The following is a 26,438-nucleotide window of genomic DNA, read 5'->3' as shown; positions in this document are numbered from 1 at the left end:
GAATGTATTGCGCTGTGGTGCTCCAGCCTCTTTAAACAGCTGATCGTCGGGGGTGGCAGGAGTCGGACCCCCACCACTCACATATTGAAGACCTATCCTCAGGAGAGGTCATCAATGTTGCACTCCCAGAAAACCCCTTTCTGCTAAATCCAGGAATGAGCGAGACCTGCTCTACATGTAGCCCTCCTGTTCTTCCAGGGGATTCTGCTCCTTTTCTGCGTGTGATGGTTCCTGGATCTCCTGCTGCTCCACCTGCAGTACTTTCTTCTGTTGAGGACTGGGCTGCGACTACATTCATTGCCTTTCTGACCCGATACTGAGGGGATGGGAAAAAAAATTAAGTTGTTCCCCAGGTTATTTTACAGCTACTGAATTCTCATCCTCGTTTATTCCTTTAAACCAGGCATGCTCAACCTGCGGCCCTCCAGCTGTTGCAAAACTACAACTCCCATCATGCCTTAATAACTGTAGGCTGTCCAGGCATGCTGGGAGTTGTAGTTTTGCAACAGCTGGAGGGCCGCAGGTTGGGCATCCCTGCTTAAAAACGCAACACAAAATCGCACTGGATCCGGCGCAATGTCCTACCCATCAGTCGCTGTGCCATGGCGAGTGGCATTACCACAGCCAGAGCTGTGACCGATGAGGCAGTTACACAACTGGTACATTATACAGTCATTCACAATGGTGTCGGACACATTGAAGGTGGACGTGCTCCAGTATATATGTATACACCTAATTCTACATTCTGGGTATTTCGATGGATTTTTCTTCTTCACTGACCTCCTGCTTGCAGATGGGACCTTATGGGTTCTTCAGCACAAGTCTACTGGAAAGAGCTTTAATTTGCACAGACATGGATGAGGGAAGGGTACCGTTTTACGAACACCTGATTTGACACTAATATACCTCATTGCTATGTGACTAGATGGCTACTTGAGCAGAATCCGTGTGTACCAACACAGTCCCTAGCAGTATGGTTACCTACATTTGATGCTCAACCTGCAGCCACTCCAGCTGTTGTAAAACCACAGCTCCCACCATGCCCTGCTGTAGGCTGGTCAGGCATGTTAGGAGTTGTAGTTTTGCAACAGCTGGAGTTCCGCAGGTTGGGCATCCCTGGTCTACAGTCTCTCACAAGGACCTCAGCTGATCGGTCTGTTGTCCACTGCCTTGAGGTGTAATACCAGAGGCTGCCTGTTGGCTGGGGTGGCACTACTTCTGAAATAAACATCCATTCACTTTTATGGAAGTTCTGAATACAGCCAAGCCCAGTGTTTGCCAAGAAATGTCTCACAAAACCTACTCTTTTTCTAGGAGGAAGCTGGCACAGCTCCAGTCTGCATATCACAAGTTATTTCAAGAATATGATTCCCACATCAAGGGCACCCTCCATCATGAGAAACGGATTACCGTGAGTAGAAGCAGACGCGCCGCCATCTTTTTAGATGCCATCGCTTCGGTTTTACGGACTTTCTGGTTTGTCGCATTTAGAGCTTGGAAGTTCAGATTCAGGACTTGAAGCAACAGCTGCAGGAAGCAGAAGAAGCTCTTGTAGCCAAGCAAGATCTTATAGATAAGCTGAAGGTTGAGACAGATGAGCAGAAAGGTCTGAAGGAAACAGTCGGTGTACTTAAGGCTCAGGTAAGTCATTGCTAACAAGGTAAGAGCTTACTCACATGACCACACTTGGTCCAGGAAACACAGTAATTTATGACAGGCCGTTCCTAGCTGATAGCGGGTCTGTTGTGCTGACATCATGTGAGCACAGTACAATGGAGACCCAATCAGATAGGGGAGCAGTGGTCGGTCCAGCTGACACGCAGCCCTAGTTAATCCCGGACCAAGCTCAGTCATGTGAATTCGCTTTAATCTTAGGCACTCATCTGATGTTGATTTTTCTTTCTACTCAGGCCGACATATTTCGAACGGACTTTCTTACAGAACGCGAAGAGCGGGCGCGACTTCATGCAGAGAAACAGAAGCTACAGGAACAGTTAGAAGAAGTCCTGCGAGAAAGGTTGAGGAATGAATCTGAGGGGGCCAGGTCCGTCTGAGTCCCGGTTATTCATTGGGGTTCTGTGTAAGAATAGTCATCTGGTAACACTTTGTTTTTTATAGGGCGAGGATTGATGAGATGAGGAACAGACATTCTGACACTTTACGGCAAAGCATGCCCGGTGAGTAGTCCTCCTGTGCTTAATACGATACGTCGTCACTTAACCAGTTAGCGCAGAATTGCTTGCATGTACAGCACAGGAAGTATGGAGGTAGCGCCCAGTAGTGTATAGCATAAGAACTATGCCCACACCATCAGCAGGTGCCAGTTTTAGATTACAGATTGGCGCAACAGCTGGGATTGGAGGAGACTGATCCCAGGTGGTGCAGAGTGATTGCTTAGATGGAGGAAGGGGGGTCTCCCATCACCCCATTTGTAATTGCTGGGTGTTGAGTTGCAATGGCAACCAAAGGCAGGTTTGCCATATGAATCCCTGATAGGTCCGGCCAGAGTAGGATGCCTCTCACACACAACTGTATGGCTTTTTCAGTGTTTTGTGGTCCATTTTTTTGCAGCACAGAAACGAAGCATGGCGTATACAGTAATTTCATTAAAAAAATTGGACTGGGCATAAAATTTTCAATAGATGGTTCCTCCAAAAAAAAAAAAAAAAGATACGGAAGACATATGAATGCATTCTGTTCTTTTTTACAGCCCCATTGAATGGAGCCACGGAACATGATTTGCAGGCAATAATAGGACATGTTCTATCTTTGAACAGAAAAAACGGAATGCATACGAAGTACATTCCATCTTTTTGCGAACCCATTGAAATGAATGGTTTCCGTAACGGAAAAACACGTTTCTGTGCATTATACTATGACAAGCATTATATACTAAAGGGCTTCGTCACTCCACTAAACTAATTTATTTATTTTTTATCTCCTTAAAATCCTTATGCTGCGATTTCTCAATATATAGGGCTTTTACTCAGTTTGGTTCAGTAGTTATATAAAAACAAACTGACTTTTATACTATGCAAATTACCTCTCTAGCAGCAGGTAGGGCGGCTACCTGCTGCTAGCAGCCGCATCCTCATGTTGATTGACAGGGCCAGCGGACGCGCTCGTTCTCTGACTGGCCCTGTCTGCGTTTTAAATCTCACGCCGGTCTTCAGTTGGCGCAGGCACACTGAGTGGAGGACGCTCGCTCGGCCGCTCCATCCTCAGTGCGCCTGCGCCGGGTGTACATGTGACGTCATCAGCGCAGGCGCACTGAGGATGGAGTGGCCTCCACTCAGTGCGCCTGCGCCAACTGAAGACCGGCGTGAGATTTAAAACGCAGACAGGGCCAGTCAGAAGACGAGCGCATTGGCTGGTCCTGTCAATCAACATGAGGAGGGGGCGTCATTATGAATGGAGGATGCGGCTGCTACCAGCAAGTAGCCGCCCTACTTGCTGCTAGAGAGGTAATTTGCATATTATAAAAGTCAGTTTGTTTTTATATAACTACTGAACCAAACTGAGTAAAAGCCCTATATATTGAGAAATCGCAGCATAAGGATTTTAAGGAGACAAAAAAAAAAAAGTTTAGTGGAGTGACAGAAGCCCTTTAAGTATTGCAGTATATAATGTAAGGCACCCACTTTATTTAAAAAAAAGAAAAAGAAAAAACATTGCATTTTGTACATAGGCAAGCGATTTTTTTTAATGGTTGCATTTTTAAAATTTTTGGCTAAAACTATTTTTTAATTTGTTACGTTCTACAGCAGTGGTCCTCGGGGCCCACCTACTGGTCATGACTTGAGAATATCCCACAGAATGAATACCTGTGGTAAATCCTGATACAATCACAATATCACCTGCTCCATCCTAAGGAAATCCTGACCGGCAGGTGGACCCCGAAGACTGGAGTTGAGGAACACTGCTCTACAGGGTTAAAGGGAATCTGAGCTGAAGATTACAGGGCAGATTGATATACAGTTCTGTGGGAATAGATTCTGTATAACTTGTAATTTATTCATTTAAATTCCTGCTCATTCTGGGCTTTAATGTCATGGAGGCAGGCCTATCAGTGATTGAGGTCCAGGAGGAGGTCCCATCAGTGATCGCCAGTCTTCCCTCTGTGTGTACAGAGATAGCTGTCAATCACAGATGTGACTAAGGGCCTAAGTCAGTGGTTTAGAGCCAAAACCAGGGACAGGTCTACACAGAGCAGTTGCAGATATATTTTCTCTCTCTAGACTCAACTCCTGGTCTAAGCTCACAATCACGGACTGTGTGAATAAGGCCTAAAGTTTTACTAAGTTTTACTAAGAGTGTTTAGCAGCTGTCAGGAGTGCAGAGAAAAGGGCTATCCAGCCAGCAGAGCAGCAACCCTGACGGCTCAGTGTCAAACTGAAAGCAAGAGAGACAAAAGAGGGGTTTTTCCAACGTCTAGGACCCCCGCCCATCAGCTGTTAGAGAAGGCAGTAGCGCTCCTGAGGGCCGTGGCCTTCTCTCTGCTTTTTCTAGGCAGATTGAGGACACGTTTATGGGTCACATGGCCCAGGAGCAGCTCAGTCCAAGTGAATGGGGCTAAGCATGATGCATAGCCACTATACAATGTACAGCACTGTGCTTGGTAAGCTGCTCCTGCCTTCTCAATACAGCTCATCGGCAGGGGTCCCAGGCGTCGGACCCCCATCAATCAGATACTCATGATGGGTCATCAGTACAAAAAAAAAGTAGATAAACTGCTTAAAAATTGTTTAAATACCATTTGAAGAAATTTTTTCACCCAAAATGAGTAGAACTCAATCATAAAAATTGCCACCAAGAGGTTTTCCATAGCCTTTAACTATGAGGGGATAAAGGGAGCTGCAGTTGCCACTCAATTCATCTCTATAGGACTGCCGAAGATGAGAGTAAAGTGCGCAAAAGTGGTGAAAAGGAAAACTGGCTTAGTTGCCCATAACAACCGATCTAATACTTTTGTTTTCCAAAGCAATCCAGTTGGTTACTATGGGCAGCTAAGCCAGTTTTCCTTAACCCCTTAAGGACGCAGGGCGTATCGGTACGCCCTATTTCCCGAGTCCTTAAGGGCTCAGGGCGTACCGGTACGTCCTAACTTGAAATCGGTATTCCGGCGCCCCAGGGGTTAATCGGAACAGGATTTCGGCTGAAATCATTCAGCCGGCATCCCGTAACAATGCAGGGGGGGGGGGTCATTTGACCCCCCCCCCCCCCGTATCGGCGATCGCAGAAAACCGCAGGTCAATTCAGACCTGCGCTTTCTGCAGAAACTTTAATGTCCCTAAAATATGGATTTTACACCCCCCCCCTGCACCCCCGCATGATTTTTGGCCGGCAGGTGGGATCGCGATCCCCCGCCCACCTCCCCTTGAATAATCGTTGGCTTCTAGTGGGTATACCAGGGTGCCAGCACATTGCTGGCACCCTGGTATAAACGGCTGATGCGATGTCAGCCGTTTAACCCTTTCCATACAGCGGTCCATACGGACCGCTGTATGGAAAAAGTTAACAGTAAGAGGGAGCTCCCTCTCCCATTGGGGGGGCTGCTGTGCCTTTGCAGCCCCCCGATGGAGAGCCCCCAGACAGCCCCCCTCCTTACCCTTCTGCGCAGTTCTGACCAGTACTGAGCAGACGGGGAAGGTTCCCATGGCAACAGGACGCCTCTCAGGCGTCCTGCTGTCCATGGTGCTGAACAGATCTGTGCTAAAAGGCATAGATCTGTTCAGACAAGTGTAAAATACAGTGCAGTACAATATATATTGTACTGTATTATACAGACATCAGACCCACTGGATCTTCAAGAACCAAGTGGGTCTGGGTCAAGAAAAAGTGAAAATAAAGTAAAAATCAAACACATTTATCACAGATTAAAAATAAAATTCCCTACACATGTTTGGTATCGACACGTCCGTAATGACCTGATCTATAAAACGGTCATGTTACTTTACCCGAACGGTGAACGCCATAAAAATAAACTATGATGAAATTGAAATTTTGCCCACCTTACTTCCCAAAAAAGGTAATAAAAGTGATCAAAAGTCGTATGTACGCCAAAATAGTACCAAACAGTCATCTCATCCCGCAAAAATCATACCCTACCCAAGATAATCGCCCAAAAACTGAAAAAACTATGGCTCTTAGACAATGGAAACACTAGAACATGATTTTTTTTTGTTTCAAAAATGAAATCGTTGTGTAACTTACCTAATATGTATAGTTTTTTTTTAAATTTATGTATCGCCGCGTCCGTATCGACCAGCTCTATAAAAATATCACATGACCTAACCCCTCAGGTGACCACCGTAAAAAAATAAAAATGGTGTAAAAAAAGCAATTTTTTGTCATCTTACATCACAAAAAGTGTAATAGCAAGCGATCAAAAAGTCATACACCCCGAAATAGTGCCAGTCATCTCATCCCGCAAAAAATGAGACCCTACTTAAGATAATCGCCCAAAAACTGAAAAAACTATGGCTCTTACACTATGGAGACACTAAAACATTTTTTTTGTTTTAAAAATGAAATCAGTGTAAAACTTACATAAATTAAAAAAAATTGTGTACATATTAGGTATCGCCGCGTCCGTGACAACCTGCTCTATAAAATTACCACATGATCTAACCTGTCAGATGAATGTTGTAAATAACAAAAAAAAAAAAGTGCCAAAAAATCTATTTCTTGTTACCTTGCCGCACAAAAAAGTGTAATATAGAGCAACCAAAAATCATATGTACCCTAAACTAGTACCAACAAAATTGCCACCCTATCCTGTAGTTTCTAAAATGGGGTCACTTTTTTGGAGTTTCTACTCTAGGGGTGCATCAAGGGGGCTTCAAATGGGACATGGTGTCAAAAAACCAGTCCAGCAAAATCTGGCTTCCAAAAACCATACGGCGCACCTTTCCCTCTACGCCCTACTGTGTGCCCGTACAGTAGTTTACGGCCACATATTCGGTGTTTCTGTAAACGGCAGAGTCAGGGCAATAAAGATACAGTCTTGTTTGGCTGTTAACCCTTGCTTTGTTAGTGGAAAAAAATGGGTTAAAATGGAAAATTAGGCAAAAAAATGAAATTCTCAAATTTCATCCCCATTTGCCAATAACTCTTGTGCAACACCTAAAGGGTTAACGAAGTTTGTAAAATCAGTTTTAAATACCTTGAGGGGTGTAGTTTATAGAATGGGGTCATTTTTGGGCGGTTTCTATTATGTAAGCCTCGCAAAGTGACTTCAGACCTGTAGTGGTCCCTAAAAATTGGGTTTTTGTAAATTTCTGAAAAATTTCAAGATTTGCTTCTAAACTTCTAAGCCTTGTAACATCCCCAAAAAATAAAATTACATTCCCCGTATGTCTACTTCATGTTTGTAGCATTTTGGGAATGATAAGTCATCACAATTTTTGGGGGTATTACTATGTATTACAGAAGTAGAGAAACTGAAACTTTGAAATTTGCGGTAAATATGGTATTTTTTTTATGCAAAAAAATTAACTTTTTTGACCCAATTTTAGCAGTGTCATGAAGTACAATATGTGACGAAAAAACAATCTCAGAACGGCCTGGATAAGTCAATGCGTTTTAAAGTTATGAGCACTTAAAGTGACACTGGTCAGATTTGCAAAAAATGGCCAAGTCCTTAAGGTGAAATAGGGCTGAGTCCTTAAGGGGTTAAAGGAAACCGGTCACCTCCAAAACACATTTTAAACTGACATCATTACCTTACAGGAGCCCCCAGTGTGTTCCTAATCATGTTTTTCATTCCTCCACTGGTTGTTGTATACTTTATAAAAACGCTGTTTTAATCTGTTTTCGCTATCCTCCGAGTCAGCTTAAAGTCTAGGGGGCAGCGGCCTCCTTGCTTCAAGTCAAGCTAAGCCCGCCCCTTACCCGTCCTCCCTTCACTGTGATTGACATCCTGCTGTGAGGCTGGGATCGTGCAAGTCTTGCGCCTGCACTGTGCACGCCTTGTCACTGCGCCATCCCCTCTCCAGCTCCCGCACTCCACTATCCTCTCTCAGCACATGCGCCAGGCTTTTCCATCGTGCATGCGCAGAGAGAAAAGCGGAAGGGAAGACAGGTAAGGGGCAGGCTTAGCTTGAAGCAAGGAGGCCGCTGCCCCCTTGACTTCAAGCTGACCTGTTACATGTGCACTTGGCAGCTGAAGACATGTGTTGGTCCCATGTTCAGTCGGGGGCCAAGTTTGAGGTTTACACTGCCTGGCCCTGTCAAAATCAGAGAAGTTGCAGAGAGAGCAGAGCCTCTAGGTGTAACGGAAACGCCCCCGTTGCTCCTAGAGGCTCATTTTCATATATTAAAAACAATTTTTCTCAGCAATGCGGACACGTATAAACATGGGACCAACACAGATGTCTTCAGCTGCCAAGCGCACACGTAACAGGTCTAGGGCTGCAACGATTAAATCGACATTATCGATAATATTCAATATCTGGATTCATTGTCATCGAATAATCGGCCGATTTGTTGCTATGCGGGTAGTGCCACCCACAGGTCCCCCTCCCCACAACAGTGCCACCCACAATTTTTCAAGTAAAATCATATAAACCCCTTTTGTTATTGGTGTTTTTTCTCGATTAAATTATCAACAACTAATCGATTATTTGAATAATCATTAGCTGCAGCCCTAGACAGGTCAGCCAGTTTATTAGGAACAAAACTGCTGACAGATGCCCTTTAACCTACCCCCTAGAGGTTGAAGGCATTGGCAGCACGCATGCTTAACTGCCGCACCGTTCAAGTGGTCAGACACTCCTCCCTTTCGAGTGGAATAGACATAACTGACACTAACATCTCCATTTTCCTTTCTTTACAGGGCTGTACCAGCCGCCCTACGCTACGCCACCACCTCCTTCCATCCACCCTCTGGTAGAGCGGCAAGAATACTGTTGCCCCAAGTGTCAGTACAAAGCACCGGACATGGATACTCTGCAGATACACGTGATGGATTGCATACAGTAGTTCTCCAACACGACAGACTGCTCCATGGACTGAATGCACACTTACCTGACTGTACCAGGATTAAATTTTACTCTGAAGCTGAAGGATGATTAAAATTTTTGGGGATGGGGGTTGAACCTCTGCAGTTGATGAAAAAAAGGGAAAGTCTCCACTGCTTATAAGGCCTCCTGCACATGATTTACGTTCCCTATACGGAACCATTCATTTTAATGGATCCGCAAAAAAAAAAAAAAAAGTACTCCATATGCCTTCAGTTTCTGCATTTCTGTTCAAACATAGAACATGTCCACAAATAACGATCCGTGGCTCCATTCAAGTCAATGGGTCCGCAAAAATAAAACAGACTGTATCCGTTCAGTTTTTGCGGAACCATCTATTGAAAATTTTATGCCCAGCCCTGTTTAAACATTATTGTATGCTTCCGTTTCCGATCTGCAAGGAACAGAAGCGGAAACACTACTGAAACAGAAAACGGATCGCACAATACTGAAAAAGCCATACGGTCGTGTGCAGGAGGCCTAAGATAGGCCCAGAAGGAAAAAAAAAAAATAATCTATTGTAAATTTTACAACATGAATTTGTTCTGTGCCTCTGTAAATAAAATCTGCACTGAACACTAACATAGCCAAACGCCTTCATTATTGGTTCATGAAGAGAATTTTTTTTATTGGAAAAAAAAAATATAATAATCTAAAAAGGCCCTATCCTGGGGATGCGTCAACTGCCCCACCCTCGTCTGAATTCCTCTGTCGCCTCCGGCCCCATACTGGGTTTTATAGGAAGAGACGTCATTAACAGAAGGAGGGTATGGACGGCAACCAGAGCCCCTTCTCCTCCATAACTCCAAGACCCAGCTGCTCAGGCCTGGACCTTAGAGTGGAGGAGATTTACTATGGAAGGGCCTTACGAATGTTCTCATATCCATGGTGACAGCAAAATTAAAAAAAAATTATAATAAATCACTCCATCATTTGTATATTATCATCTGATGCAGATAATTATACATTCAAGTAGCTTTATCCATTTACCCCTTTTTGTAAAGTCAAAAAAAACAACTATGTTCAAGCAAGAGACCTGAGGCACCGTTGGACTTTCCAGATTAGCAAGGTCCATCTAGAGTTGATGTAGTGCTACTGTCGCTGGTCCCGGCGCCACGCGGGGTCACTTCTATAATCCGTGGCTTTTCGATAATGCGGGCTGTCCGGTTTCCTTTTTCTACGATACCAATGATCCAGGCTTGATGTCCCTCTCCATACTTTGGCGATTTTATCTCGGCACAGAAGCGGGCGGCTTGCTCCCTCGGAAGGCAGATAAGTAGCCCACCTTTATAAGCAAACATTTAGATTAGAAAACTACAGCACAACCAGCCTCCCCCGCCCCATTAGTTTTCAGCTCTCACTCCAAAACCCCTTCTCCATGAATGCTCGGAGAGAGGATAAAGCCTCCTTTTCGGTCGTTGAAATTAAAGGGATTTTCCTAGAGTACAATATTGATGACCTGTCCTCAGGATAGGTAATCAATATCAGATTGGCGAGGGTCCGACTCCTGGGCGATCGGCTGATTGAAAGGGTCGCAGTGCTCGTCCGTCCTCACCGATTACCAAGCACATTGCCGTATAGTGTTTGAGCTTTGTACTGAAGCCCAGGCCCATTGTCACATTGGGACTGAGCTGCACCTAGGTCATGCAACATCACTGACCCGGAAAACAGCTGATCGGCGAGGGTGTCAGGAGTCAAACCGCCCCCCCTCCTGCCAACAATCTGATATCGATGACCTATTCTGAGGTAGGTCATCGATATTTTCTCCCAGAAACCCCCTTTAAACATGCCCGAGCCTTCTCTTTGTCGACATCATCTGTTAGGGGGAAGAGTCAAGTACTCTCTCAACACACTGGCTGGTCGGGTGAATACTTAAAACACTCACCAGAAGTCTCTGCAGATGTTCCTTGAAGTAAACTGAAACGGCTTCCGCAGGCTTTTGTGATGGCTGCCATCTTGGCAATGATGGGCAAATTGTGGATGACAAAGGTAACTTCACAGTGCTGCTGCTGGGCCAGGTTTTGGGCATGGCCTAAGATTCCAAAACCGGTTATATCGGTAGCAGCGTGAGCATTAAATGTGTGCATCAACGCTGCAGCTGAAAGAAAGTGACAAGGTAAGGCCTCATGCACACAACCGTGCTTCGGGTCTGCGTCCGTTTTGCATTTTCTGGAAGTTCGCACGCAGATCCATTAATTTCTATTGTTCCGCAAAAAAAAACATGGACAGCACATGATGCCATCCATGGGCTGGATGCATCCGTGTGGCCATTCTGCAAATTATGTTCACATTCCCTGACAGAAAGCAGAGATCTTTAAAATTAAAACACAGTATAAGAAACTTAAAAAGGGTTATCCAACCCCCATGATGACCCCCCTAATGCCTGGGCCCCTCATAGTTTATATTTACCCCACTCCCCTGGCACCCACATCGCTCCTCATCCCCCCGCACAGCAACCGGGAGAGCAGCCAATAGCAGGCCGTGACAGGGCCGAAACGCCCTACCATCGTGGGTGACACTAGGGAAGCTCGCCCCCGTCACGGCCTGCTATTGGTTGCTCCCCCTGTAGCCAGATGTTTTGATCAGTGCGACGGGGAGATTCAGTGGCGGCCGTGCAGGGATCAGGAGCAACGCGGGTGCCTGTGAGCAGGGCAAGCATAACCTATGAGGGGCCAGGCATTGGGCAGGGCTCATTATAAGAGTTGGATAACCCCTTTAAAAGGGATTTGCCAGGAGTTAAATATTGATGATCTATCCTCAGGATAGGATATTAATATCCGATTGGTGCGGGTCTAAAACCCCCCCCGACCAACCAGCTACAGATTACATTTTCTTTATGTGCAACTGGAAAATATCCGTTTAGTGCGTTACAAAAAGAATTTGAGAGGCGTCTCCCAGCATCAGCGGCCATGCCTCGTTCCTTGATTACCTGTGCGATTCAGAGTAGCCATATTAAACATGGCTTCCTGATACGCCAGCTCGACTTCTTCTCTGGTCACCACCAGACGGATCTTGTTCCAGCGATCAGCCTGATGAGAGATTATTACAGTTTATTGGTGTAAATTCATGAGAATGTTCTAGAATATTCTCATCAGGACCATCACTTACATTGTCCAACCACTGATGAGCGTTCACAGCCACCTGCGTCCCTAGAGGCTTCGTCAGGACGAGGACGTCACCTGGTACAGCGTTCTGTGGCCTAGTGGAGATATAACATGGCTTTACCTGCTAAGCTTTCAGCCAAGAACTGGTTGATGCTGCTGGTATCTCAGTAGAACAACGGGTCTGACCCAGAAAGTAACTCACATGATAAATTCGTTTGACTGACAAACGACTGTCGCTACTCCTCCGATGATGATCCATGGATTGACCACGGTCTGGCCGCCGGTGACAGAGGTGCCTCCCTCCTCAGCTGCATCTTTAAAGCCTTGGATCATCAGTGGTGTAACCTTCTCCCGTTCCTGGAAGAAACGACAAGGTGACCAAGAAACATTACAGAAACTAAATGCACATGAAACTCAAAATCTGCTGTGGTTTCTACCACGGTTGTTCCCAGTTGAGAAGATGCCACGGATGCACTAGTGGCTTAACTCCATTGAATAAAACTGAGCCGTGAGCGGATAGGCACCCCAACTTCAATCGTCCCAAGGACTATGCCTTCGGCTTTAAAGCACTGCCTCCCATTGAAAACCATGGGAGACCGACACCACGCAGCCAAAACTCTGCCGTGTGAACAGGCCCTAAAGGGGACTATGTTGCCCTCAGCAACAAAGTAGTGAAAGACAAGCTGATTTCATTGGCCTTACCTGGTCACTTACCTGCTACTGTAAAGTGGTTTGTGAGAACTTACTGTATAATGCAGGCAGTGGGTGCTAGAGAAGGGTAGACTCGTTCATGAGCTCAGCAGTGAGGGAGGGGTTGAAATCGGCCTCGTATTGTAGGTGGGTCTAAACTGGCAGCACGCAGGGCCTAAACAAGTAGCTGGAGTAGGCAATACCGCCATAACCAAATTTTTGGGGCAAATGTAAATATACAATAGGACAGAGCGCCCCCACCCCGCTCATCATTTTATATACAGCCCTATGGTAGATATGTGGTGCCCAATCATTACATCTACATAGAGTGGAATAACTACATATAGAGCCTTATAGTGCGCTATGGACCACCAGAGGTATAGATTATATACCGCCCTATAGTAGATATGCGGTGGCCAATCATTACGTAGTGTGTGAGATATAGATATATCTCTCTATCTATATATCTATATCTATCTATCATTACAGACAGCATCCTACTCTGCCCCATGATGTCTTAACCTGGCCGGTCCACCAGGATTTTCCCCTCGGAAGAGTAAGCAGCCGATGTACCCCTTTGAGCAGGAGGCTCATGAATAAGCCAGGCTGACAGCCTTCTACTTATCCCCAGCAAATTCATGAAAAAACACTTTACAATAGCAGGTAAGTGACACCGCCGCAGCTTTGAGCAGCATAAACTGGATACCGGGTTAACTTTAAGCCTTAAGGGGTTTGGATAAGAAAAAAATAATGATGATGTGCTACACCGGTCCACTTGGTATTGCAGCTCAGCCCGTTACAATCCGGTAGCCCATGAGTCTCAGAGGTGCCCGTGTCAGCCTAGGCAACCTCCGGCTCCCAGCTGTTGTGAAACTACAACTCCCAGTATGCATACTTGCTCTGCTCTTCTAAGAACTCTCATAGAAATGAATGGAGCATGCTGGGAATTGTAGTTTCACAACAGCTGGGAGCCGGAGGTTGCCTACCCCTGGCCTAGGCAGATGTTGTACCGCCATATAACGTCAGGTGGGAAAGTCAGGCACTGCCCTGGCGCAGGCCCAGGATGGAGGCAATGGCCATCTCTGGGGCACACTGGGACTAGGGAGACATCTGGCTGTGTGTGATCAGCTTAGGCCGCTTTCACGTCTGCATTTTACAGCAGAGGATCTCAAAACCGCAGGAAAACACATCAGTTTAAATACAACCGGCTGCATCCGTTCAGAACAGACCCGGTTGTATTATATTTATAAATGAACATGCCGGATACAGCATCAAATACCATTGTAAGTCAATGGGTGCCAGATCCGGGGGGGTTTTGTGTCCGACACCATTGACTTGCATGTTTTTTTTTTTATGCCAATCCAGCTTCTTTAGTTTCCCCCGCTACACACAAAAACGCTGCTTGCGGCGGTTTTGTTTCCGGCGTGGGAACGCAAGAAACCGGAACAGAACGCATTCTGGTGCACTCTGTTGCAGTTTTGCCTCCGGTATTGAGACCCTCTGCCGGATATCAAAACCGGAAAGGAAACCGCAGATGTGAAAGTCGCCTTAGTATGGTCTAACCCATGCCACGATGGTGGATCTCATGATGGTTTTTGTTAGGGCGAGTTCATAGGATGCGATCGCTTCAACCTGCAATGGTCTCTCACAGGGCATCGCAAGTTGAATGCAGTCTCCAGATGCAACTGTCCTGGCTACGATGGTGTATGCCGACTGGCTGGAACATCCAGCTAATTGACGAGTGTCTTACAGACAGCACGGGCGCGAGTGGCTGACAGAAAACAGCGCTGGCAGCAGGTGGTCCCTTTCACCCAGTCGGAATGCCGATTGTCTGCAGTACATTCCAGTGCGAGGCATAATGAGCCGTCTATGGCCAATGCCATTGTGCCCTCGGTTAGGATCAGCAACAATGCCCTCCCCCCCAACTGTGCCAGCCAGTCCCTCCACTACAGTGTAAGCCATAATGCCTGCCTAACATTACCATGTGCCAAGAACAGACTCTGAAGATCTTTACTTTCTACAAGGATGAGACTAATGCTACATTCATATCTGTGCTAAAGGTAATCGGGTAGCGTTAAAGACTACCAGGCATAGCCAGATTCCTCCAGGCACCACCATGGGATCACCCCACCAACCTGATAGTTATATAACTTATACCTAGCGGAATACCCCTTTAATGCTGACTTTGGCCAGAGAACTATCGCTGTAAGCAGTGATATTTTTCTGGCTGAAAGCCACCGGCTCTCATTACAGTTAACAGGGATCTGGCGGTGCAGAATACGGTAGCGCCGGTAGTCTCTAACTGCCAGAACAGACACCCAGATTACCTGGAGTCCAGATATGGACCTACCCTAACCAGCTCTTCTCCCGACTGCTAGAAGAACTTGCTTTAGCTGTATTATTTTCGGGGGTTCATTTTCCTGCTTTTTTTGTCTTATACTCGGGATGACATTTCGAGGCTTTGGATCCAGTTAACCCTAGAGTTATGGTGTCAACCTGCTATGGTCGCCCCAGAACCAATTCATATTGTATGTTGAGGGACCGATTCTTAAGGAAAACAGTTTCTTGACCTTTGGCAACACTTTCCTATTTCTGGGGCTCACCTCCTCCGTCATCTTCTGACTGACACTGAGTAACATCAGCATGTTGTCACACTCAGTGATACCCATGGCGTAGAGGTCGCTCAGCACGTTCGCACAGGCAATACGACCCTGAAACAAACAAAAAAAAAAAAAAACTTTAATACATACGAGATACTAAACCAAGAAGAGAGGCGCCTGGGCCTCCCCTCCGAGCTCATCCCATTGCAATGTCAGGTGTCACAGAAGACAGTAAATTTGGGGGAGAACAGACATTCCAGGTAAGAGTCAGTTTTACAGCAAGGAGTAACCCTCAGGGGATTATGGGGTATTGTAATGTGTGCAGGAACCTGGCAGAAAATTTCCGTTCCCCTGCTGGCTGCGCTGCTATTACAGCTCAGTCCCATTTAAAGGGGTTGTCCGGGTTCAGAGCTGAACCCGGACATACCTTTATTTTCACCCAGGCAGCCCCCCTGAGGCTAGCATCGGAGCATCTCATGTAGCGCAGGGCAAGGTCTCTTGTTTATCATAACACACTGCCGGGCGGAAGTGTGTTCGGTGACATCACCGGCTCTGATGGGCGGGCTTTAGCGCTGCCCTAGCCGTTTTACTGGCTAGGGCAGCGCTAAATCCCGCCCATCAGTGCCGTGACATCACCGGCGTTCCTGGCAGCCCTGGTACGTCACCCAATCTCCAAAAAACGCCTTTGCCCTGCGCGATTTAGCACCAGGCAAAGGACAGCATTGGACCATGAACTGCTCCAATGCTCAAGTCAGGGGCGCTGCCTGGGTGAAAATGGAGTTATGTCCGGGTTCAGCTCTGAACCCAGACAACCCCTTTAAATGCTGCATCTACTGAACTTGAAGGGGCTTTTCACAACGTTTTTCCATGAAATTTTGGTGTGGACAGCCGCTCAGAAATGCATTTATATTATTGCAGGATCACATGTTAAAGTCCCCTAAGGCCACCTGCATGTGCAGATGAATGCACATAAGGCTACTTCCACACCTGCGTTCAGGTGTCCGCTCGTGAGCTCCGTTTGAAGGGGCTCACGAGCGGTCCTGAACGCAGCCGTCCAGCCCTGATGCATTCTCAATGGAGGCGGATCCGTTGAGAATGCATCAGTCTGCCAGCGTTCAGCCTCCGCTCCGCTCAGTGAGCGGACACCTGAACTCTGCTTGCAGCGTTCGGGTGTCCGCCTGGCCGTGCGGAGGCGAGCGGATCCGTCCAGACTTACAATGGAAGTCAATGGGGACGGATCCGCTTGAAGACGACACCATATGGCTCAATCTTCAAGCGGATCCGTTCCCCATTGACTTTCAATGTAAAGTCTGGACGGATCCACTCAGGCTACTTTCAGACTTAGAAAATTTTCTAGGTTATAATGCAGACGGATCCGTTCTGAACGGATGCAAACGTCTGCATTATAGGAGCGGATCTGTCTGATGGATCCGCTCCGAACGCTAGTGTGAAAGTAGCCTAAGATCCACACGAGTTTCCACGTGGATTTATGTGCGTTTCAGCAGCATATCTACACATAGCCACAATGTTTAACAGCATTTTTTTGGTGCAGATCAGATGCGGTCTTGCTGTAGATCTCACCCTTCCATTGAAGGGGCAAAATCTGCAGCTAAAGTCTCAAACATAACTGACATGACATTTAAGGCTACTTTCACACTAGCGTTCGGAGCGGGTCCGTCTGATGTTTCATCAGACGGATCCGCTCCGATAATGCAGACGTTTGCATCCGTTCAGAACGGATCCGTCTGCATTATTACTTAGAAAATTTTCTAAGTGTGAAAGTAGCCTGAGCGGATCCGTTCAGACTTTACATTGAAAGTCAATGGGGGACGGATCCGCTTGAAGATTGAGCCATATGGTGTCATCTTCAAGCGGATCCGTCCCCATTGACTTCCATTATAAGTCTGGACGGATCCGCTCGCCTCCGCACGGCCAGGCGGACATCCTAACGCTGCAAGCAGCGTTCAGGTGTCCGCCTGCTGAGCGGAGCGGAGGCTGAACGCTGGCAGGCGGATGCATTCTCAGTGGATCCGCCACCACTGAGAATGCATTGGGGCCAGACGGATGCGTTCGGGGCTGCTCGTGAGCCCCTTCAAACGGAGCGCACGAGCGGACACCCGAACGCTAGTGTGAAAGTAGCCTCATTTGGAATCCGCACAGCAGATCAATTTCCACTCAAAAAAAATATAATTATCTCTAAAATGTACATGAGATTAGGGTAAACCGCATACACTTGGCTGGCACTGTATTACACTGCGTTTTAAACCCTGCATACCGTGGCGGAATTCTGTTTTGTTTTTAATTTCACACCACAAAGAATTTTTTGTTCCATTTGCCAATATAAGATGGGTAGATTGAATGGTGCCATAAAAAAAAATAATCATTCCGCAAAAAAAAATAAGCCCTCAAGTCTATGTGAACAGGAAAAAAAAAAAAAAAAAAGTTGGAAAGCATGGGGCGGGAGAAAAAAAACAACAACAAAAAAAAAAAACAGGCCTGGTCCTTAAGGGGTTTAAAAAAAGTCTGCTAGGGAAAGCTGCGGTAAGCTATGCATTTTTTAAAGGGGTTGTCCAGAATTAGCATTTATTAAAAAAGGTGAGCTTTAGAAATGTCACTGCGGGGAACACGAGACTTGTGTCGTGACCGTGTGGCGTAAAATGCATTCCCAGCACATTCCTTCCCGGCTCGCTACCACCCACTGTGTCATGGTGACTCAGCAGAGCTCAAGGGGCTACAGGAACCTGATGAACCCGCAGATCTACCTGTTAACTCCTTCCTCACCTGCATGTAGGGGTCCTCCACGGATGGATAGAAGAAGTCGGTGGTCTGCACAAGGGACAGTCCTCTGTGTCTTAGAGGGATTACACACGAGTCCATACCAATTCCTACAAGGAAAGCATATATAAAAAGGATTACAGTTCGGAACATCTGCTTGTTAAAGGGGTTGTCCCATGACAATTGAAAAAGCGTCCAGCACGAGTGTAAAATCTTCAGACTTTATTCAATTAAGGCTACTTTCACACTCGCATTTGGTGAAGATCGGTCATGGATCTGCACAGACGGATCCGTTCAGATAATACAACTGTCTGCATCCGTTCAGAACGGATCTGTTTGTATTATCTGTAACATAGCCAAAACGGATCCGTCTTAAACACCGTCGAAAGTCAATGGAGGACGGATCCGTTTGTATTATCTGTAACATAGCCAAAACTGATCCGTCTTAAACACCGTTGAAAGTCAATGGAGGACGGATGCGTTTTCTATTGTGCCAAATTGTGTCAGTGAAAAAAGATCTGTCCCCATTGACTTACACTGTGTGCCAGGACGGATCCGTTTGGCTCAGTTTCGCCAGACGGACAGAAAAACGCTGCAAGCAGCCTCCAAAAGCAGAATGGAGACTGAACGGAGGCAAACTGAGCGGATCCTTTTTCATTCAGAATGCAAACTGAGCCGTTTTGGACCGCTGTGTGAGAGCCCTGAACGGATCTCACAAACGGAAAGCCAAAACGCAAGTGTGAAAGTAGCCTAACATACATCTTTCCCAGATACCAGGATGCTCACACCAACGCCTTTCGATCAGAAGATAGATCTTAATCATGCCCCGATTACAATCTCTCTGATAGAAATGCGTTGGCTGTGAATACCCTGGTATCTAGGAAAATGTAGTTTAATCACTTTGTCAGCCAACCCCGGGGTAAAACAGCAAGTTGGGCCAATAGTCTAATGTACATGGCGAGCGCCCCCGACTCTGCCCAATCCTTCTCTTCCCCCTACATCCTCTGTCAGAGGGGGGGGGAAAGCATTTTCACCTGATCCTCTCGCTCTCCCAGGAGATAAGCCACCACCAGAAATGTCTGACAGTTTTCTACCCTCTGCCCATGGGGTACACACACACACGTTTGGCTGAATTGAACGTGGTTATGTATGGGGGAGTCGGGATCAACAGCCGTCTGTTTGCAGTACATTTCTCAGCTTTGACACCTGGGATCAGCAACCTTCGGCACGCCAGCTTCTGTGAAACTACAACCCCCAGCATGCACACTTGCACAGCAATTCTTGAAAAGCCCCAAGAAGTGAAAGGAGGATTCTGGGAGTTGTAGTCTGAGAACAGGTGGTGCGCCCGAGGTTGCTGATCCCTGGGCTACACAGAGCTGCCCCAGCACACAGCAGCGCCTCCATACAACTGATGGGGGTCCTAAGTACAGGCCATCGATGTACAATATTAAAGGAGTACTCCGATAACAGACAAGGATGACATATTCCTAGGCTGTCTGATCAGCAGCGGTCTAACAACTTGGGGACCTCGCATGTTGTCACATACGGTGAATACGCGACCGCAAGTCTAACCGGCGCGTACAACGGATCATCGTGATCCAAGACGACATACATCACCAATAATCCGGTAACATGATCGTCAGCTTATGGTAGCCATCTCTGTGCAGTGTTAAAGGGGTGAGCACATTCTAGAGAGCCCTTCCCCCTGATCAGTGTGATCGCCTCCATGATTTCCCCCGGTCTCGCACAAAGGCTTGGTCAGGGCTAGCACTAGGGGACGACACATGCGGCAGCTGCCCACAGTCGCACCATATGCGCCGAGCCGCAAAGCAGATGTCGCACAGAGTAGCCGTAAAGCGCCGCATGCTCACCCAGCCTCGGGTTTCCTCCCTCCTGCACCGCACAGGAGCTTTCGCTGGGCTCCCCATTTTCCAGTCCCGTCAGGAGTCTGAGCAGAGTCTCCTGCGGGACTTTACAGCCTCATCCCTTCAGATCCGAGAACGAAGTGAGGCGGAATCCGGCCCCCAACCCCAGAGACTCCGGGTCAAACGGCCGGTACCCCGGAAAGTACGGCGCCATGGACGCTGGCAGAGACCCGGCCGCCATGAGAGCTGGCTGCAATCTGCAAATGAAACTTCCGGGGTCAGAGTCCGCAAGACATATAACGTGACGTAACTGCGTCAGAACGTGCTCCGAGCGCATGCGCGGATCTTCCACCATCGACTGCAGTCACTCTGGATAGAGCGGCCGTTGCTATAGAGATGAGAATACCGGCTAACTCTGCCGCACTGTAGAGACTGGGAAAAGAGCGGTCGCTGTTTCCATAGAGACCGTAAGGTTGTAGAAGTTGGCTACCTGTGACGTTGTGCTGGGGAATTCGGCTGGGGCAAGGATGAGTAGCCCGCCCCAGGGCTCTTCCCTGGCCTCCCCTGTCCATGCAGCTGCTGTAACAGGGGACAAGGCCTCTCTGCTGCGCCTCATCGTCTCCAACCTGGATCTTATTGACCAGGAGGACCAACTTGGGAGGACTCCTCTGATGTACAGCGTGCTGGGTGACCGCCGGGCCTGTGCTGAAGCACTTATCCGTTATGGAGCCCAGGTGAACCGCTCCGACAGGAGCGGGAGGACTGCGGTACACCTGGCGGCTCAGACCGGCAACCATCGCCTGCTGAAGCTTCTCCTGTCTCGTAGGGCTGACTGCACCCACCGAGATTTACGGGACATCACGGCACTGCACCTCTCCACCCGTCACCAAGACACCCGCTGCCTGGCCCTTCTTCTGAAGCACACTCCGCCCGGTCAGGTTGATGCCCAGGATCAAAGGAAGCAAACGGCGCTGCACTGGAGCGCCTATTACAACCGTCCGCGCCACGTCAGGTTGTTAGTGAGGCACGGATCGAATATCGGCATCCCCGACCAAGAGGGGAAGATACCACTGCACTGGGCAGCTGGACATAAGGACCCGGAAGCAGCCCTAACAGTGCGTTGCTTGCTGGAGGCCGCCCCAACGGAGTCTTTACTCAATTGGCAAGACTACGAAGGACGCACGCCTCTCCATCTTGCCGTCGGCGATGGTAATCAGGAAGTGGTTCGGCTTCTGACCTCGTACCGGGGGTGCAACGTGGCACCTTATGACAATCTCTTCCGTACCCCTCTCCACTGGGCGGCGCTATTGGGTCACACTCCTATTGCCAATCTCCTTCTGGAAAGAAACCGTTCTCCCAACATCCCTTCCGACAGTCAAGGTGCAACGCCCCTGCATTACGCTGCCCAGGGAAATTGCCCTGATACAGTACGGGTGTTGCTCACTCACCTGTCCGTGAGAGATGAAGCCGATTTAGAGGGTCGGACCGCATTTATGTGGGCCGCCGGGAAAGGAAGTGACGAGGCGCTAAAAGTCATGTTGGAGCTAGATCCAGAACTTGAGATCAACAGAACGGATAAATACGGTGGAACCGCCCTTCACGCCGCCTCCTTGTCCGGGCAGATAAGTACTGTACGCGTTCTCTTAGACCACAGTGCCCAAGTCGATGCGGCAGATGTCATGAAGCACACGCCGCTCTTCAGAGCTTGTGAGATGGGACACCGAGAGGTCATCGCTACTTTAATTAAAGGTGGTGCCAAAGTTCACCTGGTGGACAAGGATGGACGTTCTCCGCTGCACTGGGCAGCGTTAGGAGGCAATGCCAACGTATGCCAGATACTTATAGAAAATAATATTAACCCCAATGCCCAGGACTACGAAGATAGGACTCCATTGCACTGTGCAGCCTACGGAGGTTATATTGGCTGCATGGAGGTGTTAATGGAAAATAAGGCCGATCCCAACATCCAGGATAAGAACGGGCGCACGGCTTTGCACTGGTCCTGCAATAACGGCTACTTAGATGCGATCAAGCTACTCCTGCACTATAACGCCTTCCCTAACCAGATGGAAAGCACTGAAGAAAGGTACACTCCTCTGGATTATGCTTTGCTCGGTGGGCATCAGGAGGTTATACAGTTCATGCTCGAGCATGGCGCCCTGTCCATTGCTGCAATACAATATATCGCTGCCTCCAAAATTCAAGCAGTCTACAGAGGACACATAATGCGGAGGACTTTTCGACATAAAAAGAACCTCTTAATGAAACATGAACAGCTGAGAAAAGATGCTGCTGCCAAAAAGAGAGAAGGCGAAAATAGAAGGAAAGGAAGAGCTGGTCAACAGGCTAAAGAAGGTCAGAAAGAAGAGAAACCAGTTAAACCCTCAGAGGTCTTGAGGGACCAGAAGGAAGACAGAGGTAACGAGGAACAATATAAGGAAACAAAAGAATCAAGACTGAAAGAGATTAGCAGTAAGACAAAGGTTAACGAGCACCATAATCAAGTCTACGAAGCTGCCCAAGATAGCAACACATCTCCAAGGCTTCGAGAGGTTGGCGTGCTACCAAGCCGAACTAGTCCCAGAAGAGCTTGTAATTCTCAAAGCCCTTCATCTCCACCTCTACGTTCTGAGGAGCAGTATCATGACGAGGACTCAACTGGGGCACAAGATGACAGTAGGAAATGTAGCCGACCTAAAAGAGAAGGCAGCAGTGTCACTGCATCTGAAAAAGTATGCCATGGCCACAAAGAGGTTTGTAGGAAGTCAACCCAGGAGATCAGAGAAGGCTCTAGTTCTTCTCTAAGGTTAGAACATAGTAATAAAGGTGGCGGAATCAGACTTATTGTGCAGGAAAAAGAAGCTCCTGAAGATATTTATAAAGAGGAGGCCGTAAGAAAGCAAATAAAAAGCACCAGAACACATAGAAGTAAAAGAGAGGACCTAGATATAGTTACCCAGAAGCTGGGAGCTTGTAACATCACAGAATCAAGATCGAGTAGAAGAAAGAGGGAATCTACCAACCGAATAGCCACGGTGGAAAATGCAGAACCTTCTGTCCAAAGTAGAGAAATGTCAGAGAAGCAAAAATATAAAGAAAGAAGTCTATCTGCTAGACCTACACAAAGACCTGCCACTGGAAAACTGTCCAGGTGCGAGGACAAAAAGTCTTCAGGAAAAGTACATCGTAGTTCTTCTGGTTCGCACTCAAGGAGGATCAAACATGGAGAACTAGAAGGAAAAGTAGTAACCCGCACCCCATCAAGTGACATTAGCTTCATGAGGTCACTGACTATTCCAATACCTAGAGACTATTCAAAGCTTGGTCAAAGCACTGCTGACTGGCAGCAGCTAGACATTGAGCTGATTCCATTAGAAGAAAGACTGCAACTGGTGGAAAGGGAGAAGGCGAGGAAGCAGCTCTTCCAGCGCAAAAAACAAGCTGCTATGGTTATTCAGAGGGCCTGGCGAAAGCACAGAAGCAAGAAAAAGAGCAAGACTATAAAATCTTCCCATGTCCACCTAGTATGAATCATGTTCTCCAATAAACTAGAAGGCAAAGACTGTAGATGTTCCTTGTACTTGAACACTGAACTACTCCTCTTTATGGAGATCAGGGCTGAATGAATATTGAGTTTTTCATGAACTTCTTATCCCCAATCTGAAAGTGCCATGCAGGGGGTGCAACCAGTGCTTGCCATCTGGTAGATACTCGTTGACCAAGAAGATTTTATAGAGTTTTATTGGTGCAGGTGAACATGGAAGTAGGAGGATGACCATGCAAGACATCAGTGTTGTCTAAATACAACTCAGTTGTTGAGAATCTGGCAGTTTTTGGGGAACACTGTCAGAAACTTATCATGCACACTTCCAAACCCGATGGGAAACTAAGGAACAATGGTGTCCACTGCGTGATGAGCAGACAGTTCAACTCTTTCTAGAAGTGCGAGTTTTGCCAACCACTCTTAGACCCCTTGCAGAAGAACAATCGGAAATACAGACAAAGTGGTCCGCACATGGATAGATTCCGAGTGCTATTTCTCCCACGGACCCACTCAATTGAATAAGTCTTGAGGGGAAAATGGACAAATATAGAAAATATTGTGGTTTTCTCTGCCGATGTCCCATGTGACTGTGCCATTCAGTTAAATGGGTCAGTGTTTAGTCCGAGTGCTGTCCATTCTAAACTCGGCACTCGGACATAAACCTTGCCCATCAGCCTAAAGCCTCATGCAGACGTCCGTGGAACACGGTCCATGAGGTACCAGACTGGCATCCTCCTGAGTGCAACAGCGCACGGCGTCATTGGTTGCTATGACGCCGTCTGCTTCGTGCCGCCGCTGCTGTACAGTAATACACTCGTATGATCTACATGAGTGTATTGCTGTACAGCAGCGGAAGCACGAAGCGCATGGCGTCATAGCAACCAATGACGCCGTGCGCTCCTGCACTCATCCGTATCTCACGGACTGTGTTCCACGGACGTCTGCATGAGGCTTTGCAATTCAAAGAAAGCATCACTAGAGAGAAAATTTGCCTTAAAGGGGTTGTCCTATTACAACTTATGCCATACCTGCAAGATAGGGAATAAGTATCTGATCAGCAAGGTTATGACCACTGTGACCCGCGCCGATCACAAGAACCCATGTTTCCCCAATTTGAATGGCGTGGCGGACATGCAGGCACGTTATCGCTCCTTTTAACTCTATGGGACTGCCAGAGATAGCCTTGTACATGTGCTCTGCTGTCTCTGGCAGTCCCATAGAAAAGTGGACACTGATGTGTGACTGCCGCTCCAAGAATGGTCCCCCATTCTTCTGATCGGCGAGCGCCTTAGCAGTCTGACTCTCGACAATTAGACTCTTATACCCTATCGGTTGGAGAAAGGACCCCTGACGATTAGATTCTTATACCCTACCCTTTGGAGAAAGGATCCCTGACAATCAGACTCTTTTATACTCTATCCTTTGAAGAAAGGAACGCTGACGATCAGACTCTTATACAATATCCTTTGGAGAAAGGACCTGTGACCATCAGACTCTTATACCCTATCCTTTGGAGAAAAGACCCCTGACGATCACTTTTATACCCTATCCTTTGGAGAAAGGACCAGTGACAATCAGTCTTATACCCGATCCTTTAGAGAAAGGACCCCTGACGATCAGACTCTTATACCCTATCCTTTAGAGAAAAGACCCCTGACGATCAGACTCTTATACCCTATCCTTTAGAGAAAAGACCCCTGACGATCACTTTTATACCCTATCCTTTAGAGAAAGGACCAGTGACAACCAGTCTTATACCCTATCCTTTAGAGAAAGGACCCCTGACAATCAGACTCTTATACCCTATCCTTTAGAGAAAGGACACCTGACGATCAGACTCTTATACCCTATCCTTTAGAGAAAGGACCCCTGACGATCAGACTCTTATACCCTATCCTTTGGAGAAAGGACCAGTGACAATCAGTCTTATACCCTATCCTTTAGAGAAAGGACCCCTGACGATCAGACTCTTATACCCTATACTTTAGAGAACATCTTTGGATAGGGGACCCCCAACAATCAGGCTCTTATACTCTATCCTTAGAATAGGGGATACGTTTTTGTTAAAGAACTCTTTTCCCCAAAAAATTCTGCTTTAGAATCCAGTGGATACTTGAATCTGCAGTAGCCATAATCAGTCGTGACTTCCCCTACCTCCCCCCCTTCACCGCTATGGGAGTTCTAAAAAGAGGCAAGCGCTGGCTCGGCTATTTCCAGCAGACGAATGGAGCGGTATCCGCGCGTATACAGCTGCTTTCCATTGACTTCAGGGACCTAAGTTTATTTATTCTCGCCATCATATATCTGCTTTTCAATTCTAGGCTTTATGAATTATATACCTGTGTTGTCGTGCAATGTTACACCATATATGATTTATTAAAGGGTTTGCCTACTTTTATATTGATGGCCTGTTTTCAGTATAGGCTATGAATATATGATCGGCGGAGGTCTGACAACCCGCACCCCTGCTGTTCGGGATCAGCTCTGGCGCCACACAGCTCCATCCTTAGTTACTGCAGCACTGCGTCCATTCACTTCAGTGGGAGCGGCACTACAGTTACCAGCTCCATCCACTACACGATGGCCAGCGCTGTGTACTGCCAGAGCTGGTCGGCGGGGGTGCTGGACCTGTTGATGGCCTATCATAAGGCTAGCCTATTATTATAAAAAGAGTGGACAGACCCTTTAAGGCCCCTTTACACAGGCCGACGATTGGCCATGCTCATTTTTCATCACGTGGCATAAAAGTCATCGTTTGTAGGGGTCACATCCCCTCATGTAAATGGGATATGCTGCAACTAAAGGGAAACTGAATGGGGACGAACAATGGCTCATCTCCA

At 47.3% G+C, this 26,438-nt stretch overlaps 3 protein-coding genes across 10 annotated transcripts in view; 2 read left to right on the top strand and 1 right to left on the bottom strand.

Annotated features, from left to right (window-relative positions):
• Positions 1-9,354, top strand: part of IKBKG (inhibitor of nuclear factor kappa B kinase regulatory subunit gamma) — a 33,072-nt gene extending 23,718 nt beyond the window's left edge. For 5 of the 7 annotated variants that reach the window (XM_040442030.1, XM_040442027.1, XM_040442028.1 and 2 more), the window contains exons 11-15: positions 1,315-1,411; positions 1,492-1,641; positions 1,911-2,044; positions 2,119-2,177; positions 8,837-9,354. In XM_040442030.1, coding sequence (XP_040297964.1) covers positions 1,315-1,411; positions 1,492-1,641; positions 1,911-2,044; positions 2,119-2,177; positions 8,837-8,982 — 586 coding nt within the window. In that variant the 3' untranslated portion in view covers positions 8,983-9,354. The remainder of the gene's footprint in view (positions 1-1,314; positions 1,412-1,491; positions 1,642-1,910; positions 2,045-2,118; positions 2,178-8,836) is intronic. The other 2 variants (XM_040442033.1, XM_040442032.1) reach the window with 2 other exon arrangements.
• A 266-nt stretch (positions 9,355-9,620) lies between these two features.
• Positions 9,621-20,328, bottom strand: LOC121009141 (selenide, water dikinase 2-like). Of its 2 annotated transcripts, none has more exons than XM_040442035.1 (8): positions 20,061-20,328; positions 18,196-18,299; positions 15,418-15,525; positions 12,327-12,481; positions 12,129-12,219; positions 11,950-12,049; positions 10,906-11,052; positions 9,621-10,305 (listed from the first exon to the last, which is right to left on the bottom strand). In XM_040442035.1, exons 1-8 carry the CDS (start codon positions 20,293-20,295, stop codon positions 10,082-10,084), a joined length of 1,164 nt encoding a protein of 387 aa, XP_040297969.1. In that variant the 5' UTR covers positions 20,296-20,328; the 3' UTR covers positions 9,621-10,081. The 2 variants fall into 2 exon arrangements, with proteins under 2 accessions (XP_040297969.1, XP_040297968.1); XM_040442034.1 differs by having other exon boundaries at positions 10,906-11,118; positions 20,061-20,326.
• An 11-nt stretch (positions 20,329-20,339) lies between these two features.
• Positions 20,340-23,877, top strand: INVS (inversin). Its single transcript, XM_040442022.1, has one exon. The coding sequence runs from the start codon at positions 20,582-20,584 to the stop codon at positions 23,582-23,584; it is 3,003 nt and encodes a 1,000-aa protein (XP_040297956.1). The 5' UTR covers positions 20,340-20,581; the 3' UTR covers positions 23,585-23,877.
• Positions 23,878-26,438: the final 2,561 nt, after the last annotated feature.

This window comes from Bufo bufo, chromosome 8, assembly GCF_905171765.1.
Source record: "Bufo bufo chromosome 8, aBufBuf1.1, whole genome shotgun sequence".
Lineage (NCBI taxonomy): Eukaryota > Metazoa > Chordata > Amphibia > Anura > Bufonidae > Bufo > Bufo bufo.
The sequence above is the reverse complement of the archived record's forward strand: the minus strand, read 5'-3'. Positions and strand labels throughout refer to the sequence as shown.

Coding starts and splice junctions, on each gene's coding strand:
- LOC121009141 (XM_040442034.1), bottom strand. CDS start 18,291: ATGGACTCGTGTGTAATCCCTCTAAGACACAGAGGACTGTCCCTTGTG. Junction 15,526..18,195: donor TGGAGGACCCCTACATGCAG/GTGAGGAAGGAG, acceptor TGTTTGTTTCAG/GGTCGTATTGCCTGTGCGAA. Junction 12,220..12,326: donor CAGTCAAACGAATTTATCAT/GTGAGTTACTTT, acceptor TATCTCCACTAG/GCCACAGAACGCTGTACCAG.
- INVS (XM_040442022.1), top strand. CDS start 20,582: ATGAGTAGCCCGCCCCAGGGCTCTTCCCTGGCCTCCCCTGTCCATGCA.